This window comes from Mytilus galloprovincialis, chromosome 9, assembly GCF_965363235.1.
Source record: "Mytilus galloprovincialis chromosome 9, xbMytGall1.hap1.1, whole genome shotgun sequence".
In the NCBI taxonomy this organism is placed as follows: Eukaryota; Metazoa; Mollusca; class Bivalvia; order Mytilida; family Mytilidae; genus Mytilus; species Mytilus galloprovincialis.
The window spans coordinates 60,322,698-60,344,894 of NC_134846.1; the positions used below are offsets into that span (position 1 = coordinate 60,322,698).

The 22,197-nt window shown below is 32.0% G+C and overlaps 1 protein-coding gene across 4 annotated transcripts; it reads right to left on the reverse strand.

The window, feature by feature from the left end:
- Positions 1–3,815: 3,815 nt before the first annotated feature.
- On the reverse strand, positions 3,816–21,955 carry LOC143045485 (queuosine-tRNA galactosyltransferase-like). 4 transcript variants are annotated; one of them, XM_076218019.1, is made up of 12 exons: positions 21,914–21,955; positions 19,503–19,619; positions 13,700–13,799; positions 13,226–13,290; positions 12,572–12,637; positions 10,043–10,138; positions 9,497–9,592; positions 7,779–7,903; positions 6,641–6,776; positions 6,205–6,273; positions 5,486–5,560; positions 3,816–4,251 (listed from the first exon to the last, which is right to left on the reverse strand). In XM_076218019.1, exons 1-12 carry the CDS (start codon positions 21,941–21,943, stop codon positions 4,171–4,173), a joined length of 1,056 nt encoding a protein of 351 aa, XP_076074134.1. In that variant the 5' UTR covers positions 21,944–21,955; the 3' UTR covers positions 3,816–4,170. The 4 variants fall into 4 exon arrangements, with proteins under 4 accessions (XP_076074134.1, XP_076074135.1, XP_076074137.1 ...); XM_076218020.1 differs by having other exon boundaries at positions 21,847–21,936; XM_076218022.1 differs by lacking the exon at positions 21,914–21,955 and adding an exon at positions 21,847–21,872 and having other exon boundaries at positions 19,508–19,619.
- Between the last annotated feature and the right edge of the window lie 242 nt (positions 21,956–22,197).

The following is a 22,197-nucleotide window of genomic DNA, read 5'->3' on the forward strand; positions in this document are numbered from 1 at the left end:
AAAAAATAAAGACAGAAATAGCTATCCGGTGGTAAATAAAACTTCAGAAGTAGGAGACCTGGATGCTTCATTCCTTGTATGCAGATACCTTATGTTACAGAGTTTTCAGCTGTCAAGTCCATTGTCCTTGACCTTCATAATTATGGTTTAGCTACTGCTTAAACAGTTTTTTGTCCTGTGAATTTTTCAAAATAGGATAACTATATTTTGTATGTGTTTCTTGCAATGTCGACTTATTTTCTTTTTTTTTTGTCTTTCGGGCTTGGTTCATCTTTCCTCCATTTTGTTTAATGGATCCTTGATCAACATTTAAGTTACGCTAGTAGGTCTGTTTCTCAGATAGTTAAAGCAGTAGGTCAACCATTTGTAAGGGTTTCATGTCAGTCTGACAGGTTCGATCTGATCTCGACCTCATTTTCAAGCTTCATTGGTCAATGTAAAAATGTTTTTCTCACCTTGAGGGAGTCAAGGTTTGAGAAAGGTATGCTAATTCTGGCATCAGCGTCAACAATTTATTAGCTTTTGATAAGGTCTAATTTATGGTGAACCACAAGAGGTAGGTCAATTATATTTTGTATACAGTAGTTTTAGCATTGGCACATCACATTTCAATAGAGATTATTTGGCCTTGCCCCGTCAGTCAGTCTTGAAACTTTTTAGTTTACATGTATTAGTTTGTGATTAGGTCAGTTTATTGGGAATCACTAATGGTAGGTCAATGATATTTGGTATGCAGATGTATAAGCATTGGCATATCTCATTTCCAACGTGGCTCCGCCCCCTTAGTCATGGTCTATTTACTTTGATACATTTGCTTTGTTTACATGTACATGTATTAGTTTGTGATTAGGTCAGTTCCAGGGGGAACCATTAGTGGTAATCAAATGTTAATTGGTACTCAGTTCTGTAAGTATAAGCACACCTCATTAACATGGAGATTATTTGGCCCCACACCCCTCAGTCATGGTCTATTGAATTTTGAAACTTGCTTAGTTTACATGTATTTATAGTTTGTGATTAGATCAGTTTAAAATGAACTGCTTATGTTAAGTCAATGATATTTGGTCTGCAAATTTATTGGCATTTGCAAGTATTGTTTCCATGGAAATTATATAGCCTCACCTCCTCATCATGGTTCATTGACTTTGAAACTTTTTTACATATTTAAAAAGTTGATACTCGTTTTTATGGTGTTTTTTTTTTTTTTTAAAGGGAACAACTTTATAACTTCGTCTTCAAGCCATTGTTCCACTACTAAATTATCTATTCTTCTTACCAGTACACTTGGTACAATAAAAAACCTGATAATAAATTGTTCAAATAAGGCCTTCGAAAATAGTGGAATTAATTACTTTTGGAGTGTCAAAAACTCGTTGGAAGTACTTGATAAATTGCATGCTTATATTGGTGATTTTGAATCTGTTCAAAGTTTTGATTTTTCTACCCTATATACCACATTGCCTCACATTCTCATTAAGAAAAAATTCACACACCTAATTAAATGGGCATTTAAAAAGTCAGATTGTGAATATATATGTTCAAACTCTTTTAGGTTATTTTTTAGTAGCAATAAACAAAAAAACTATGTCAATTGGACATGCTTTGATACTATATCTGCCCTTGAATTTTTACTAGATAACATTTTTGTTCGCTTTGGAGATTCCGTATACCGTCAGGTTATCGGGATTCCAATGGGGACTAACTGTGCACCACTTATTGCGGACCTGTTTTTGTATTGTTATGAGTTACAATTTATGACAAAAATCAGCAAAGACCCATCGAAACAACATCTGATACACAAATTTAATAATACTTTTAGATATTTAATTTCGTCCTGACATGTCCATCTTTCTTTACTGGTACCTCAATTTATTGGTTCAGTGTTAGCATGCAAAACTGTAAAGATTCTTCATTTCCTGAGTAATAGTAAAATATGGTGAATATGTATAATATTCAAAACTTGTTAAATATAAGATAGAGTTTTGCTAGGATTGCCAATAAGGCAGCTATCCACATATGTTCAAATGATGAGGATTTTAGCCACTATAGCTCGATATACAGCCTTATATAATTAACAAAACCCTTTACAGTATTAACAAAACCCTTTACAGTATTAACAAAACCCTTTACAGTATTAACAAAACCCTTTACAGTATTAACAAAACCCATATCCTAAAGTTTACACATAACAAAATGTAAAACATTTGAAGAGAAAAAACAGCTGTACTTATGACAAAACCACTAACACAACAAACAAATATTACACTGAACTACTAAGGACAGGAGTATATAGAATATAGCTGTGTGAAATATGTTTGTGAGTGCTCAATCCTCCTAACCTTGGACAATTGTATAAAGGTACAATGAAAAGCAAATTTAAAATCTGTTGGAAAGGCTAGAGCCATCAGATTCGCACATTGAACAAAAACAACTAACATAGACAAACAGGCACAATGTACTGATCTAAACATAATCCCATATACTGAAAATTGATGTTGCAGGATTTTGTCTGTTTCTCAGATAAGCAGTAGGTCAACTTTATTTAGTGTATGGAATAATTATAAGGTGTACAAGTCAGTCTGGCAAGTTTCATCTGACCTTGACCTCATTCTATGGTTCATTGGTCAATGTGAAGTTCTAGTGATTCAGTCTGTTTATCAGGTTGAGAACTGATTTAACTAGTTTGTTTGTCTTATGTGTAATTGTGTTCTTCATTGTTGTTTTGTTGCTGTCTTGTGCACGAATACCTAAAATCTCTATGTCATCATCAATCATATTAATGGCGATATATCAGCTAATTCAAACACTCATTTCTTTGCATAGAAACAACTCTTCTTTAATCTGACCATGGAAAGAATACTTTATATCACGAACTATAAATGTGTATACAAAAAGTGAAAAACTAAGCAAAATTGTAAATCCCGCAATGCATGAAAAAACGTGTTGTATTTCAGTAAATAACATGTGTTCTCTGTTGATTGTAGACATGTAGTAGTCCATCATGCATTGTTACTCATCTATTGGATTGGTCAAAAACCCAGGTGAACATAAATTGCGTCACACGTAAATAAACAATTACATGTGCGAGGACATAAGTATGCTAATTCATGCATATCCATATAAGGTAGTGTTCCCAACCTGTTTATCGTATTTTATAAGTAATAGGTCATTTGTATTTGCTGCATGGAATGATTATAAGGTTCATATGTCTATCTGGCTGTTTGAACTTGACCTCATTTCCATGGTTCTTTGGTAAATGTTAAGTCTGTTTCTTAGATACTATAAGCAAAAGGCAGCTTCAAATCATATATGGCATGATTGTAAGGCTACATGTATAACTAGCAGGGTTTATCTGACCTTGACATCATTTTGATGGTTTATTAGTCAATATTACATTATTATGGTGATTCTTGTGATTCTTGTGTACTTTCTATGTTTTCTTATTTAAATAGTTATAATAAACTCACTGAATTGATTGATTGATTGATTGATTGTTGGTTGCTTAATGTCCGTAAACTCACTGAAGGCTCATCTATTATTAAATTGTAATTAAATAACTCGAGTTGATATTAAACAATATCAAATTCTCACTTGTTATAAAACCTATAATTACATTATTTGTAAGTAGTCGTTCCTGAGGTATTGATAATAATTCTTTCATTTTTGTCCATTATTTATCAATCACAAATGGATGCACTCATGTCTGAAATACAGTAGCTAAATAGTCAATAGAATTGTGTGACAAAGTGTAAATGTCTGAAACTGACCTTATTTTCATATTTCATTTATGGATGTTTCCTCTAACAATAAATATGCAAGATCAATGATATTTTATTTGTGAATTATTTTTAGGTTTAACTCTGACATCCATTCCCATTGTTTATGTGTTAATGTTTAAAATATAAGATTATCAAATAAGATTTTTTTTTAAATGAGTGTCCTCTCCATCACTTCTGCATGTAATCAAAAAATCTCATCAGTGTTAATCCCATTGTAAGTTTTCAGTTGAACAATGATCTGAGCTCTTGCAACTGCTCTCTATTACTCTCTGGATTATCTCCCTTTCCACTGCCTTACTTGAAGGAAAGTTAACCATCTCTATATGATTCTGGATTCCTTGGTGATTGAGGAATATTTCACAGTATTATCCATGTGTGACATGTTCATTCATCAGGAGAACAGGAAAAAGTCAGTACCTTCAGTAAGATTCATTGATGCCAAATTTTTCTCAAATTCTCCATCTGTCATATCCTGTAAATTCAAAAAATATAAGTGAAAGAATGGTCAACCCTGCAATTGTTTTGTAAATCAAATTCTTAGAAATATGTATTTCAGATTTTCAACAACAAAAACAACAATCTTAGGGCCTATTCCGTATAACCACATCAATGGTTATCCTACTAAAATGAAATGCTTCAGGGCAGCCTGATACTACTGCAGAGGTCGAACCCTGAACAGTTGGGGAAATTTTGTTACTTTGACGGTCTGAATTTGGATTGTGATCAAATTTTTGACATAATATAGGTTTATGACACAAAATAAATGTTGTCAAAGATCTTACAAATCTCTTTCGCAATACTGTGCAATTGAAAATTTCATGTTGAAACTTTTCAAAAGTTTGAAATTTGAAAACTTTTGAAAAAAAATATGAATCTCTTAAGAAAATTGGAAAAAAAATCCACCCGCACTTTTTGAAACCCCCCTTGGAGCAATAACCCAAAAACTCAATCCCAGCCTTTCCTTTGTAGAATGGAACCTTGTAGTACAATTTCAGAGAGATCCATACACTTAAAGACAAGTTATTGTCTGGAATCTAGAAAAAATGCTTGTTTTTTGCCCCTTTTTGGCCCTTAATTCCTAAACTGTTGACCCCATTACCCCTAAAATAAATGCTAACCTTCTACTAGTGGTACTAGAGATTTTGGTACAATTTCAGAGCAACCGAAATACTTATACACAAGTTATTATCCTGAAACTAGAAAAATACTTGTTTTTGGCCCCTTTTTGGCTCTTATTCCTAATCGGTTGAGACCATTATCCCCAAAATCAATCCCAACCTTCCTTTTGTGGTATTGAACTTTCTTAAAAAATTTCATAGAGATCCATTCACTTAGACTAAAGTTAGTGTACGGAAACCAATGTGTCTTCGGACGACAACGCAGACAACGACATCATACCATTATACGATCCCAATTTTTGTTTGCGGTTGTATAAAACATGTTAAAATTCAGTCAGTGCCATAGTGTTCACCCTATATTTTTTACCAGGGTGCTATCTTGGATAATTTAAATATAGAATGTATAAGGGCCACTGTGCTATATTTTTTGGAAAATCAGTGCTATGTTAGTTTCCATGGTACTATTTGGAAAATTCTGGGGAGAAACAAACATAAGCTCTTTAAATACAATTTAAAGTGTGTTCAGGATGGATGTGTTATTTGTAGGAGTTTTTAAAATCTGAAATAATCAAAACTTTGAGCACTTACCAGTTTGAGACAGATGATGAATGGAGGTGTGGCCTTTGTGTAATGGACTATTGGAATCTTTGGTTTTGGTTTTATCTGTAATGAAAGATAAAACTCCATACTAAATACCAACCTCATAATAAAGCAGACTAGTGTCTTTTGTCCGTTTATTGTTTATTTGTGCTTCTTGTAGATCTAATGCGTCTAGCCATTTACAACTGATCTTTATTCTTATATTGAGCTGTTGTACCATTTGCTGAGGTTAGTGGGATGGTTGAACACTCATATATATATAGGTTAAACGGTCATATTCTCTGTATGCCTGTTCCTAGTCAGATGACTGTTCCACGTTTGTTTTGTTTATTGCTTTGTCAAAATTGATGCCATTTGTTTTTCTTACCATGTCAGGGCCTTTTATAACTGACTACATTGAATTGGGTTTGCTTATTGATGCTCGCTTGGTAACCTATAATTGCTTTAGTCATTTGGACTCATGTTGGATATTGTTCTTACTGGAAATTTTACTTTAATTCCTAATTGCATAAAGATATATTGACATGCTATTTATGAATAATTCCCTTTAATATGCTACTGTATATTTGTATATACAGGACAAATTCTCAGTAAGCAAGCTTAGATGCTAAATAGCATTCCTTGATTTGCAATAGCAGAATATACAAAATACAAGAATATTAATTTGAAGCACACTTGTAAAAGTCAAGAAAAAAGTGAATCCTTACCTTTGATTCTTCAAAAGTGTAGTATCCTTTCTGAATTTTCTTTGCATCAACATCACAGAAAGATTTTACCTAAAAGTAAATATTCATTATTAAATGCAACAAATCAATTGGATGATTTTAGCATTACATGCATGTTTCATAAAAATCCATACTTTTGTTTGGATGTAAACAATTTCAAGGATTTCCAAAATTGTATTTGATTTCTCTATAAAATTGAATGCTTCATTTTGTAATTTTATAGAGTTGTAAAAGTATTGAACCATCCAAGTTACACCAAAAACCCTGCCAACATCTCACCTACTATTATCTAATATTTTCTAGATGTTCCCCTTGGCATGTAACTGACCTTTTATAGTTGATTCTGTCAATATAATCGCTTCCATGTCATGCTGACTTAAGAAGTATTTTTTGGCAAACATTAGTTATGTTTTCTCACCTTGTTCTGATTATCAGTTGATAGAGAACGGAAAAATTTTCTTCCTTGCTTCCCAGCATTCCAGATTGTATACTCTGATAACACAGATAGCACTTGCTTCTGTAGATGTTCTAGTCTGATGTTCCATATTGTCTCTCTGTTAAAAATAACATTACATTATAGAACACAAGTACTGTATACTCTGATAACACTGATAGCAGTTGCTTCTGTAGATGTTCTAGTCTAATGTCTCATGTATCTTCTCTCTGTGATAATAACATTACATTATAGAATTGTGTTTATTGAAGGCATGAAAATGTAGAACCATATACTTGGTAAATAGCCAGCAAATAGGGAGACATCCATTAAAGCTATCTTGAAACATTTATTTTAAACAGACATACAGATGAACATAACTAAATGCTATATTCTTTAACTTAAATAAGTATTAGTATTCTTTACGTAAGAATGTCCTTTGATAGTCAAAATTCTTTAGCATAGAGTTAAATATTTCTTAAAATGTGTACTCAAGTTAGTACAGCTGCCGTAAATAGTATAAAGATTGTTCATGCTAGTTTGAGTAAATTAGAACAATTGTTGTTTGCATCCTCAAAAGTGCTACACGAAGGCTTAATTACACTCCTATCTGCAGTAACAATTGAATTGGTGTTGTCTGATTAGAATAAACAAATTGCATGAAGCCTTTTAAGAATTTCAAAATCTCAAAAATACATGCACACAATAATTTCTGAATTTACAGTACTTATAAAAAAGAAGATGTGGTATGATTGCCAATGAAAGAGGGGGAGGACAGGGGGGTACCCTTCTCCCTTCTCCCACCCCTCTTCTCCTTTCTCCTACCCCGTTCTCCTTTCTCCCATTAGAATAAAACATCTCCTTTTGAGATATTTTTTCTTAAAATTTTAGAAAATTTTTTAAAAGGAGAGATATTTTATTTTTTCTCCTTTCTCCAACTTTTTCTCCTTTCTCCCAGCCTTCCTCTCCTTTCTCCTACCCCCTTTCTCCTTTCTCCCACCCCCTTTCTCCTTTCTCCTACCCCCTTTCTCCCTGTCTCCCTTACCCCTGACTGTCCTCCCATGAAAAGATTCTTCACAAGAGGCAAAATGACTTTTAAAATTTCGGAATTTACAGTACTTACTCTTTTACAGAGAATGTAGCTGATGTCTGATGATAGCGATACATTAATAGATCTTCATCTATTCTAATTACTGTTCCACCGAGGTCTAGGTGCTTGTAAAAAAATATCAGATCTTCTGGAACACCCTGAAATGCATTTTATTTTATAAGTGCTTACAAAACACCTCCATTGCCTACCGTGAAATAATGATCTGAAATAAATAAATGTATAACAACAAGAAACATTCATATGTGGATTCATTTTTATTCGTAAGTTACTAATTTTTGTGTATTTTGTAGTTTTCCAGGAACCACTAAATCAAATGTCCAATAAATCATAAATTTTCTATAGGAACCCATGCAAACTTTGGCAAAACCATGAAATCAAATATCCACAAAAAAGAAAATTTTCATCAATCCATGAAAATTGGTACCCACGAAAATAAATAAATTCACAAAAATAAATGAATTCAGTCAAATTGTTTTATGGTGAGTTTTAAATGCAGTCAAAGTCTAAAATATTCATGATTTGTGTTTCAACACTGATTCTAATATGACGTGCTTCTTTCGCTTTGTAAACAACACCGTGATAAAATTCTCAATATATCTATACTTAGCGCAGACTCCAAGATGTACACAAATGGCTGTTTAAATATGCCTCCCACGTAAATCCACATGTATCGTAAACTATGTGTAAACGGTTGTGGATTTCGCTGTGTTAACAATTACAATTGAATAAAACCCTTCAGAACATTTATTCTGATTCTGACGCATAACAAAAAAAATTTACACATTAGAGAACGGAAAATGGACAAAAACAAAATAAATTAAAATTCCGCGAAACTCCAGTAATGATTTTGGCGCATTAACGTCATTTCAAAACATGACGTCATACGAATGAAAACGACAAAGCTGAAGGTTTTTCTATTGCGTGTACCTTCTAAACTCGGATACAATTGCATTAAAATAAAGTATTGAGGTAGGTGTTGCTTGTTTTCTGTTTTATTGCATTATTCGCACATTTACTGATTTCAGCAAGTCAACATGGCGGCTCCTTGGTTACAACATGTCAACAGTGAATTTGACGGTAGCTTACGATAAAAAATGTAAATTTAAAATTGCAAATGTTGGGTTTACTGAGAAGTAAAAAAAGTAATAATATTTTTTTTCTAGAGTTTAGTTAAGAAATCATTCATGCAGGTTTATTAGATTTGTTTTACATTTATCGAACAGTGGGTAAAATAGAACAGCCTCTCTCTCACACAGTATACCCATCATCGCTTCAGTTTTTTAATGATCGTATTTGTCCTATTAGAATCGAAATAATTCATGGAAGCCATAGATTTGTTGTAAATTTACACATGGCCTGGGCCGTGATATTCGTTAATTTTATCCCTCGCTAACGCTCAGGATAAAATTCGAATATCACGGCCCAGGCCATGTGTAAATTTCCAACAAATCTATGGCTTCCATGAATTATTTCTTAAATAATGCATATAAAATCATCTAGTTTGTTCTTCAGAATAGTATTCAGAAGACAATCTCAAATGATTTTTATCAAATAATTGTCAACAAACTCTGAGGCCATTTGTACTTTCACATACTGTCTAGACACTAAGTCTTGTCAATTGATGACTACTATATGAGTTAACTTCAAGTTTTTTTTTCTCATTTTTTTTGTATTTGGTTTGATGTTTTATTGACAATGTATGCCTACAACTCATGTATATGGTATCTTACCATTCCACCTTCATCAAATCCACCAACTTTATCAAACACACTTCTAGAGCAGAACCATGTAGGCATAATTACTGTTGGACCATGGGATGTATAAATCTAATAAAAAAGTTAACATATATGTACCATGATAACACTTTACTTATTTGCAGATCTTACTTATCTGGTCAATTTTACTGTCTTAACATTTTCACTTTTTCTGTTATAGTTTTCAAGATAATAATAAAAAATGCAAACTTTACCAAAAATTTACATTTCAGAGGCCATAACTCCAAAATTTGCTATCTAATTTGTCTGTAAATTTAAGAGGTGGAAGACCTGACTTTGCTAATCTTTTTTACCATATGTTCTATTGTCAGCAACACCAAGTGACAGCAAAAGCTCATATATCACATTTTAGGACAGATTTAAGCTTTTAAAAGTAAATTTTTTCATTCTAATTTTACTACTAGCATTTTGACATCAAATGGACTATATACCAAGGAATTTTTCTTAAATACACAACATCCTATGAAGAAGGCACGCAAAAACAAATTATAATTTATTCACCTGTGTTGTTAATTTACCCTGAGGTAGATTATTAGCCCATCTTGTGTATCTTTCTGTAGACCCAACTGGTTCTCTGTGGAATCTACATCCTACAATCTAACCAAAAAGATTTAAGAAAAAAGATATGTCCATAAAATATGCATATAACTTTTAACCGTGCTAGAGAATGAGGACAAATAATGTCCCCACAAAAGATGGGTATATGATTCCACTAGTTGTGAGGTTTAGTATTGTTTGACTTTTGGATGTTTTTCAATCTGTAATTCCTATACTTTTCAGTTGGTTTTTAAATAATAATATAATAAATAAACAAGAGGCTTTCACAACGACAGCAAACCAGATTTATTAACATTTATTTGTATCCTGCCAATATCACAAGAACCATAACTAATGAACGGTGAAAGTGAAAATCGTCAATATCAAATTTGACCTCCGTTTTGTCATCAGTATCAACATATTAAAATTTGAAAAGCTTAGGTTGAATGGTTCATGAGTAAATGCACGGACACAACTGGAAAAGCTATTTTTCAATCTTTCAAGAACCATAACTCCTGAACGGTATAAGTCAAAATCGTCATTATTGAACTTGACCTCCATTTTGTCATCAGTAACAACATATTAAAATTTGGGAAGCTTTGGTTGAACAGTTGATGTGTAAATGCACGGACACAACTGGAAATGCCATTTTTCGATCTTTCAAGAACCATAACTCCTGAACGGTAAAAGTCAAAATCGTCATTATTGAACTTGACCTCCATTTTGTCATCAGTAACAACATATTAAAATTTGGGAAGCTTTGGTTGAACAGTTCATGCGTAAATGCACGGACACGACTGGAAATGCCATTTTTCAATCTTTCAAGAACCATAACTCCTGAACGGTAAAAGTCAAAATCGTCATTATTGAACTTGACCTTCATTTTGTTGTCTATAACAACATATTAAAATTTGAAAAGCTTTGGTTGAACGGTTCATGAGTAAATGCACGGACAACATTTAGTTGCCACCCGACCGGCCGCCCGCTGTACATCCCCAAATCAATAACTGACATTTTTGTCACAAAAATCCGGTTAAACATCTATGGAACATGTATTATATAATTCGTAGTTTGCTAATTGGTGCAGTCAGTTAAATACAGGCAAAATTAAAGAACCTTAGTGAGCACGCTCACATACCCCATGTCCCCACATTGTCATTGGAGAAATTAAATAAGTATAAGAAAAAAAATTGTATAAGAAAAAATATTGAATAATAATTTCCTGTCAATATACATAGTATATGTCCTTATTATCTACAAAATTTCATGAAATTCTGTTGTGTGTTTTCAGAGGAGTTGAGATGACAAACTGTTGCAGAAGTACATTGAAGCAAATAAGTTCAAAGGGGCATAACTCCTAGAAAAAAAATTGAACCGTAATTTCCTGTCGATATGCACATCTACATAGTATGTCCTTATTATCTGAAAAGGTTTCGTGAAATTCTGTTGTGTGGTTTGAGAGGAGTTGCGATGACAAACTGTTGCAGTAGTACATTAAAGTAAATAAGTTCAAAGGGGCGTAACTCCTAGAAAAAAAATTGAATCGCAATTTCCTGTCGATATGCACAACTACATAGTATGTCCTTATTATTTGAAAAGGTTTCGTGAAATTCTGTTGTGTGGTTTGAGAGAAGTTGCGATGACAAACTGTTGCAGTAGTACATTAAAGTAAATAGGTTCAAAGGGGCGTAACTCCTAGAAAAAAAATTGAAATGCAATTTCCAGTCGATATGCATAACTACATAGTATGTCCTTATTATCTGAAAAGGTTTCGTGAAATTCTGTTGTGTGGTTTGAGAGGAGTTGCGATGACAAACTGTTGCAGTAGTACATTAAAGTAAATAAGTTCAAAGGGGCGTAACTCCTAGAAAAAAAATTGAATCGCAATTTCCTGTCGATATGCACAACAACATAGTATGTCCTTATTATCTGAAAAGGTTTCGTGAAATTCTGTTGTGTGGTTTGAGAGGAGTTGCGATGACAAGAAACAGGACTGACGGACGGACGGACTGATGGACGGACTGACTGACGGACGGACAGACAGACGGACGGACGGGTCAAAACATTATACCCTCCGCAACTTCGTTGCATGGGGTATAAAAACAAAAAAGTGTTTTAGTGTGACTATGAATTTTGTGAAAACCATGAAAATTATGAAAACTGATTTATTGGTTTCTCGTGAATAAAAGTATTTGCAAAGTAACAGATAGAAAAAAAGTGTAATATTTCAATATTTTAACTGGTTATGAGATCCTCATCACACATACCACATTTACTAAATGTTTTTGAAGTATAATCTATGTATTGTAAGATGAGGGAGGGATTCCTCCTCTTACACACTGTGAGACTATACGATGTATGAATTAACTTTATATGTAAAAGTCAATTAAAACTCTATCCATTTGTATGGGAAAGGATTTATATATAGACTGAGCCTTATCCAATCCCTTTCTTTAAATATTTAAACAAAAAATCTTTATTGAAAAAACATACCACATTATCTAGTGACTGAGCTGCTTTATACTGTTTTAATAACCTGTCTTTATCCATGACATCATCCTACAAAATAATATACACTTTAGAAAATCTGCAGAATTCTATAAATTTATACCAACATTTATAACATTTGAATACAGTTTAACTACTTGGCTTATTATGCACTAAGGCTTTGTTTAAATTGGGCACAGTTTGGAGTACATGTATTATAACGGTCCTTTGCTGCTAAGCATTTGTGTTTATAATTATCATTGACAGTATATATTTTGGTAACTAAGATATGTTTGTGTGTGCATATGTAATATTTATGCATAAGATCGTAGTAAAAGACAATGTAAGATAATGATGTTTTACTGTAAATATAGAAGTCAGACCAAACAAAAATGTCAATACAATTTTTCAGAGAAATTTTTTTTTCAACAATTTATATGTTCAGCTGCTGATTTTAGTCCTTTTTGTTTCATGTTTAGGTTGCACTCACCACAAGTTTTGTGTATAAGCATGGTTTAGTATTGTGTAAGGTGTATGAGTTTGTTTACATTGTTCTAGAATATAGGGTATGTAAAAGGAGATGAGGGTATATGTCACTGAGACAGCAACCCAATGACACAGATCAACAGATGTATAATGAAAACAATATATTTAACTTACAATATCCAGAAAACAAAGGTACTGCCCAGCACTTCTCTCAACTGCTTTGTTCTTAGACCATCCAACTATGGAAAAAAACCCAAAGAAACTATGGTTAAAATTTGCCTTTATGAAAAAACTTTATAATATTAAGCTGATGTACCATGTTCAGTTCTGAAATAGCCTCTTAGTCTCAAATTATTATGCAATGTTTGAATGGTATGTAAATTTTCCCATCCAGGTCTTAAAGTAGTACCATATTTTTTTTATCATGGCCTCTTGCTACAGGTAAAGATTTTATAATAGAAATTATCATATCTGTGATGCTGTAACAGTGGAAACAGTTTTATTAGAAAAAAAAAAATTATGAAAACAATGGAAGATAACAATAATTCTGTCCATAGCTTTATACACTAATTTTCTTATTTAGTTGTAAATGTCATAACTTAAATGCTATTATCGATAATATTGTCAACTATTTCTTATTAGATTTACCTCCCCTTGGTGACTGATCATTATGTCCTGTGACACACAGATCTATGTCTCTCTCTACAAATACTGTTCTCCATTTTTCTATTAGTTCAAGTGAATTGTCCTGTAAAAATATTTTTCCTCACAATCATAAATAGTTCATCAAATTCATTTTTTTTTAAAGTGTTCTCGAGCTTATGATGTTCTTTAAATAAAAGATATTCATACTAATATCAACTTTAGTTTCTAATTGTTTTGTATTTGTATAAGTACTATTACTATCAAAGTTTGGGTGTTAGGCTGTGTTTTGTTTTATTGTTAAGCCCTTTATCTCTGCAAACATCAGTAAGCAGGGAAAAATACATTGGACTAATATTGTGCATCTCTGGAATAGACTTGTTCAATTTGATGACAATCATGACTATGAAAAATGTAGAAATAATTGGTGTTCTGACTTCAAAGACATACTCATGAAACTTGGTATAGTGGACTATTTTGAGCACAAGGATGTTATAAGTATGACTTTGTTCGATTCCATCTTGAAGGAATACTGTAACTGTTTATGGAAAAACGACATTGCGAAAACTCCAAAGTTGAGAACTTATGTGAAACTAAAGGCTAATTTTGGAATAGAAACCTAAGTTAAATTAAATTTGAACAAACTGAACGATCTTTCCTAAAACAGCTGAGATGTGGAATTCTTCCTTTGGCGGGTAGATAAAGCCGCGAGCAACCAAATGAATGCTTATATAAGTTTTGTAACAGCAATTCCATAGAGGATGAGTGTCACTTTATTATCCACTGCGCCTTATATAATGACTTGAGAGAATGTACTTTTAATGATATATTTTCTGGCAATGAACTACAAAATATGACAAACGATGAAAAATTATCTTTTTGATGACAAACTATCCTAGAAAGCTGGCTAAGTATACAGTGAAAGTGTTCTGGCATAGACGTGTAGTGTTATATACATGAACAGTTTGATAAACAGTATATTGCAATTTCAATTATGATCGTGTAGTTGACAGTATTGATTGTATTTGACGTATTATGAAAATGTAACCAGATGCTCCGCAGGGCGCTGCTTTATACGACTGCAGAGTTGGAACCCTGAATATTCGGGCAAGTATGGACACAACATTCAAGCTTGATACAGCTCTGAATTTGAATTGTGATTATAGTTGACACAACACAGGTTTCTGACACAGAATGAATGTGGTCTAAGAACTTAAACTTAAAAACTTTAAATTTTAAATTGGACATTACCTATTATGGTCCAATATCAAAAACCAAAATACATGGTTAGATTGATCATTCAGCATATCAAAGAACCCCAAGAATTCAATTTTTGATGAAATCAAATAAAGTTCAATTTTGGACCCTTTAGACCTCAATGTGGACCAATCTGATAACCGGGCCCAAACATCAAAAATCTAAATACATGGTTAGATTAAGCATATATCAAAGAACCCCATATGTACAATTTTTGTTGAAATCAAACAAAGTTTAATTTTGGACCACAATTTGGACCAACTTGAAAACTGGGCCCATAATCAAAAATCTAAGTACATGTTTAGATTCAGCATATCAAAAAACCCCAAGAATTCAATTTTTGTTGAAATCAAACAAACTTTAATTTTGGACCCAAATTTGGACCAACTTGAAAACTGGGCCTATAATAAAAAATCTAAGTACATGTTTAGATTCAGCATATCAAAGAACCCCAAGAATTCAATTTTTGTTAAAATCAAACTTAGTTTAATTTTGGACCCTTTGGACCTTAATGTAGACCAATTTGAAAATGGGACCAAAAATTAAGAATCTATATACACAGTTAGATTCGGCATATCAAAGAACCCCCAATTATTCAATTTTTGATGAATTCAAACAAAGTTTAATTTTGGACCCTTATTCCTAAACTGATGGGACCAAAACTCCCAAAATCAATCCCAACCTTCCTTTTGTGTTCATAAACCTTGTGTTCAAATTTCATTGATTTCATTTTAATTTTACTAAAGTTGTTGTGCGAAAACCAAGATAATGCTTATTTGGGCCCTTTTTTGGCCCTTATTCCTAAACTGTTAGGACCAAAACTCCCCAAAATCAATCCCAACCTTCCTTTAATGGTCATAAACCTTGTGTCAAATTTCATAGATTTCTATGTACTTAAACTAAAGTTATAGTGCGAAAACCAAGAAAATGCTTATTTGGGCCCTTTTTGGCCCCTAATTCCAAAACTGTTGGGACCAAAACTCCCAAAACCAATCCCAACCTTCCTTTTGTGGTTATAAACCTTTTGTTAAAATGTCATAGATTTCGATTCACTTATATACTAAAGTTATAGTGCGAAAACCTAAAGTCTTTGAAAGCCGACGACGACTACTACAGCGACGAAGCCAACGTGATACCAATATACCACCAAAATTTTTTCCATTTTTGCGGTCGTATAAAAAAGTTACTTCATGGTCAATCTGAATATTTCCAGTTTCTTTATTATAAATATTAATTTATTATGCATTCAACTTGACATTTACTAAATCGATCTTCTAATAACTTCATTTTTTTATTTAAAATTTGAATTTTTCATTATTAATTAATTAATTTGAATTTAGCTTAATCTTACTTTTCATTATTTTGTTTGAAATCCTTGACAAAAGAATTATGTTTTATTATTTGAAAGCGACTTATAGACCCAATGGGTCGGGTGTATTTTATTGTGTATCTTTACTGAACTGTTATTACACATGTCACTTTAATAAAAATTTACTTACTTACTTTACTAAGTTACTTACATTAAAATCATTTGAAATGACAATTATCCATGAAAATGAAGGTTCAGCAAAATTTGGGTTCCATACTGTATCAAATGTATACATGCTTTTTTTAGCACTACTTTTTGATATACAAATCAAATCAAATCATTTTATTGGTGTAAAATCCAAATATTGGATTGTTACCAAGACAAACATGACAATCATGATCAATCATTACAAACATAAAATATTGAAATTTAAACAACATTCATATTTTATAAGACATATAGCTATATATATATTTAGATATTTTGGAGGAGGTGATACTTTTGCAAATTTGAAAACACAAGTTCATAAATTCATAATGCAATTGGTATAAAATAAATCATTACAAATACTATAAGAAAAATATAAAATACTTAATAGTCATAACTTTGTTACATCGACTAGTTTTTCTTATCAGCTAGGCTATTTCTTAGTACATATAAATCATTAACTCCCTTGACAATAATTTTAGTTACGTCATACTCATTAAAAGTAAACATAAATGCAAATTTTTCCTCATCAGACATTTTGGTGAAATCTGGAACTATACTCTCTACTTCCTGAAAAAGTGTTTGCCTACATTCTTTTTAAAATTTGACATTTTAAAGCAAAATGATATTCATCCTCTACCTCCTTTTTACAGGGAGGAAATAATCTTTTTTCCAAAGGTAATTTACGGTGTCTTCCCTGTTCAATATTTAGATAACTATTATTTATTCTTATTTTTATAAAATTTGATATCATGTATCGATCCAAATCTATTAATAAAAAAATTTCTAATTTGTATTTTTTTATTAATTTTCTGTATGTTCTTAGTTTGTTTCCATTAGGTTATTTTGGTCGTTAAAAAGACTGTCTTTCCAGAAATCTGTATACCTTACAGCTAATTTTTTAACTACAGCATTAAAGGGGCACTAGCTTCCAAATTCATGTTCACCAATTTGACTCAAATTCTAATATATTGTTTATAACAATGTAAAACATTTTTCCAAACTATCAAAAGTATAAAATAAACAATTTACAAGACATGGTCTCAATAAGATGTAGCTTCGTTTCCTAAGAATTTTAGCCAAGGTGCCATCTAATTAACTATCGAGTTGACCTTCTATGACCATATAAGCGATGTAAACATAAACATAGATATAAATAGATTAAGCAACCTGTGCAATTAGATTTTTATATGTCGGTTAAATTTTGTTTTATAAATTATAAATTTATGTTTATCGTCGTTTTTACCTTTATAAGAAAGATTTTTTGTGGATCGAATTAGTCAATCAAATTATTTACCTTTGTTTCACTTTCAATGTTGACATTCTTTTCCTTTAAATAACCATACACAGGCAATGCATGCGTATTCTATCTCTTTCTACAGGGTTAAATTCGAGTTCACATGAATACAGATTTAATGAGGTAGAGTTTTTCACTTGCAAGTGAATAATTCATTATCAATGTTTATTAGCTTTATTTGACGAAATTGAACCATTTTAGCTGATAAAAGCAAATTATTATTTCACTATTTAACTTCCATTAATGATTGAGCAAAAAAAAATCATACTTTAGATTTTTTATATATCTCGTAGCTAGTGCCCTTTAATAAGGCATTTTTTGGAGAAAGTATTTTGATTTTCCCATACATGATTGAACCCTATTTTTGAAAGAACATTTTTCAATTTGACCGCAAAACCATTATTTAAGTTCAAACTACATTTATAAGCATTTGAAGCATAAGTGTCTTTTTTCCATACATGTCAAGTGACATGATATTCGCGTGTAATACACGCTTTTTCAACGGTTTACACGCAAGGATTTTGTCACATGGCGTGTACACGCTTTTCACCACTTTACACGCAATTACACGCTTTTTCGTTCTTTTCTTTTTTTTGGTTGTTAGTGATATCGCTATTCTTGGGTTTTTTCCTTATTCGGCGATAAATACCGAAAAAATTCGAAGTAATTGTTTGGCTGCCACATTGTTTGTTTTTCTATATGGACAAACAGTAAAAGGTAAGTAGTTTGTGATTAGTTTTAACAATTTTGTGACTTTCTTTCAAATTCACTTTATAGGGGACATGTGCACAGAAATAGGTCACTTCCAGGGCCTGTACCGTCGTCTAAAGTGCCGATCGTTAAGCCAAAACGATGTGTACGGCAAGATTCAAGATTTATAAATTATATTTTACAGTTTGAGTTTAAATGATCGAGTGACAAATAACGCATATTTTGTGCATTCTATGTTGCAATGATAAAAAAACCAATACATGTGAGAGGAGAAATACAATGTAGCTATTTGAATAAGCATTTAATATGTTTATCTAATGGAAATCAAATTTATAAAACATTTTCTTTTTCAATTTCAGTTTCAAATCTAGCCAACACGGCAACAGATTTCTACAGGCCATGGGAATAAAATTATCACGGAACTGTTGGATCAGCTTTCATAGAACCAGCTTTCTTCTGATGAACTACCCAGTTTTAACCAGGCAATAGCAATGGGAGCAATGGCAGAAATAATAGATGACATTTTACATTGCTCAAAAAAAACATGACATTCTTTCAAATCTTGATGAAGCTAATTCAGTCAAATATCAATTCCTACTGTGGGAGAGCCTTTTCAATTATAAAGAAATTGACACTGAATTCGGATGAGAACTTGACTATGTTACATTTGTATTGTGTGCTGTTATCAAATAAATGTAACTAAACTTGAAACTGGCAGTTGTTTTGAATATGTGCCTAGTGGTGGTGCTTTAAAAGCAACATTACAGACCACTGTTTAATAAAATAAAAGTTCACAGTAGAATATATATATTGTTTTTTTATATTCACAACTTTGTATGAAATTATGAACATTACCACATTCATATTAACAAGTCCGCATCTACGTCACGCGTTTTCACACGCTTTTTGACATATCATGTCATGTCATGACATGATTTCCCATTGTAAGAGATTGACATGTATGCTTTTTTCATACATGTGTATGTACATGCCTTAATTAGGAATTAAAATTACTACTGCATATATACCTTACTTCCATCATTGTACACAGAGACTTGAAATTTAGTTTTGTATGTTTGAATAACTATTGACTGGAAACATTCATCTATCCATCTTGAACCATTGTATACAGGAATAATTATTGTCTGAAACAAAAAATATTACATATCATTGTATCTCTTGTGTAAGAAAAGTGGAGAGTTGTCTCTTTGGTAATCATACCACATCTTATTTGTATACTGAATGAATGTATCTTTATTACAGAAGCATAGACATGCTATGGCAAAATTAACAACATATATTACATAATATAAAACATGAATAGACAGCAGAGAACAATAGTATAATACAATGACATATAAAGTTATGAGACTATATTTGATCGAATATTCCAAGCAGCTTTTACATAATTTAATAGTAAGTGACTTACTAGAAGCTTGTAGTATATTTAATAGTTTGCGATCATTAGGCCAAGAACAATAATACTTTGGTAAAAATTACTACATATACTATTAACTAGATGCTTAAAGTATATCACAGGTAAGCTTATATGACAAATCTGCTAATATGTTGGTAAAATTGAAGTGGAAAACAACTATCTGTTCTTTTTTTGTTGCAAGAAACTTTTTTAATGTCTGGTCTTAAGACAGAAGATTTAATTTAAGGCCAAAGCAGCAGTTTCTGACCTTTAAATTTTTGCTAAAGACATATTTTTTTACACGATTAAGTCAGTAATTTATTGCATAGGTTTATTTACCAATACCTGCTATTGGATAAAATTTTGAAGATGTTGTTTATCGAGAGTGTTGATGTATCTACTAGTATGCTGGTTGGTACCTATAATTACATGTAGCTATTGACTGAATAAAAAGGAGATGGTTCATCTTAACAAATGGACAAAATGGCTGTATTTATACCCCCAAAGCTACTCTTGTACAGTCTTCCCTGTGCAGTTGGAAAAGTATTAAGGCATGGCATCAACTTTATATATTAAATACATTTTGTGTTCAAAAAGATAACATTTTTTTTAAATTTTAATAGGCCTTTTTTCTTGTTCCTGCTGTTGGTGCAAAAATAAACACATAAATAACATTTGATTCTTTCTACTAGTACTCAGTTACACCTTTAACTCACCTACATGTACATTTTGTACATGAATTATTGTGTAGATTATCCATTGTTCATGCCAATCAATACAATGCAATACAGTTGTTATCTGAGAGAGAGAGCATCTAAAGATTTCCCAACTTAGTTTATTTTACATTTGTTTTAACACCTTGTGAAGGGACGGGAAAAAATGCCCATCATAATCATATAATATTTAAAAAAAAGATTTTATCTAGTGGATGCCAAGCCTTAAAACTATCCAAACTGCACAGGTTATTCTGTACACAGAGTAGTTTTGGGAGTGTAAATACATGCATTTTTGTCCATTTGTCCTGATGAACCATAAAACAATTTGAAAGATTTCGAGTTCTTTTATAGTGTTGACACAATGTCTTAAAACATTTTAGGAAAACAGACAAAGGTTGGTCTGTATTCAGTGAAAACCCAGCCATTTTAGGCTTGTATTCTGCGGGTGTGACCCGATATTTTCTCAATTCTAAGGGATCACCCGGGTCACCCGCCGGGTCTTTGAATAACCGGGAATTCAGAAAATGACCCGTTTTCACCTGGATTTCTTAGGCTTCATAGATTTCATAAGTGATTTTCCTTTGAAATACATGTACCGGCAAATTCGTATTTCTTCCATGAACAGGAAGTTGAGCTAGCTGTGTAAATTGCCAAATTAAGTGACCATTTTAGTGCATGGCTTCAATTGACAGCTTTGGTGTCAAACACACTGTTAATTACCACCAATTACCTTAGCTTTGGGTTGTAAATTGTTTGTTTATTTCACTGTTGTTTTAAAAAACAACTAGAGTTACTTCTCCTTTTTTGTCACCATTCAAAATTGTTCTTTATATTTACGTTTTTGGGGGTAAAAGAGATTAAATTTTAAATAAATTGAATGCAAATACATATTGCAATATTACTTTCTATTATTTTCTACTTTTATACAATTATAATATAAATAGTCCGCATGCTGTATATATGTTTCTGTTATTAATTATAATAATTACGTATACTGATTTTATGAGTGACGCGCGTGTAAGGGTTAGGGTGCAAATAAGAAGTAAGCTATAGAAGCGAAGCTCCTGCTAGAGGAGGAAGATAAAGACTAGGTAACAGGTAAGGTAACACTTACAGTAGGTATTTTTTCAGTCTAACATGCAAATTATGTGACCTGTTTCGACAAAACAATAGATAGGTTAAGTAATTCAGTAACTTCAATGTCCTTAACCCATTGGAATTGAGTGAGATAGTTCTTACCACCACTGTCATATTGTGACAGAAATATGTAATGTGTTCAAGATTTTCCAGCTATCTGGTTTATTACCTTTTTGCCATTGATAACCAGAGCGTGCATTTTACATTGAAACCAGTCGCAACACAATAAAAACTGACTCGTTCTCGGACGGTCGAGGAAAGATATACGTAAAATGATTAGCAACAAATGAGGGATTTAACAAAATAAACACATAACGTATATTATTCAGTTTACAGGTGTCTATGAAAATATTTATAACGCGTTAATAAAAACCGATAGACTAAGTATATAAATTAAAATATAATATTTGTATTTCCCACATTACTGGGCCCATAAAGGACATATAATTCTTT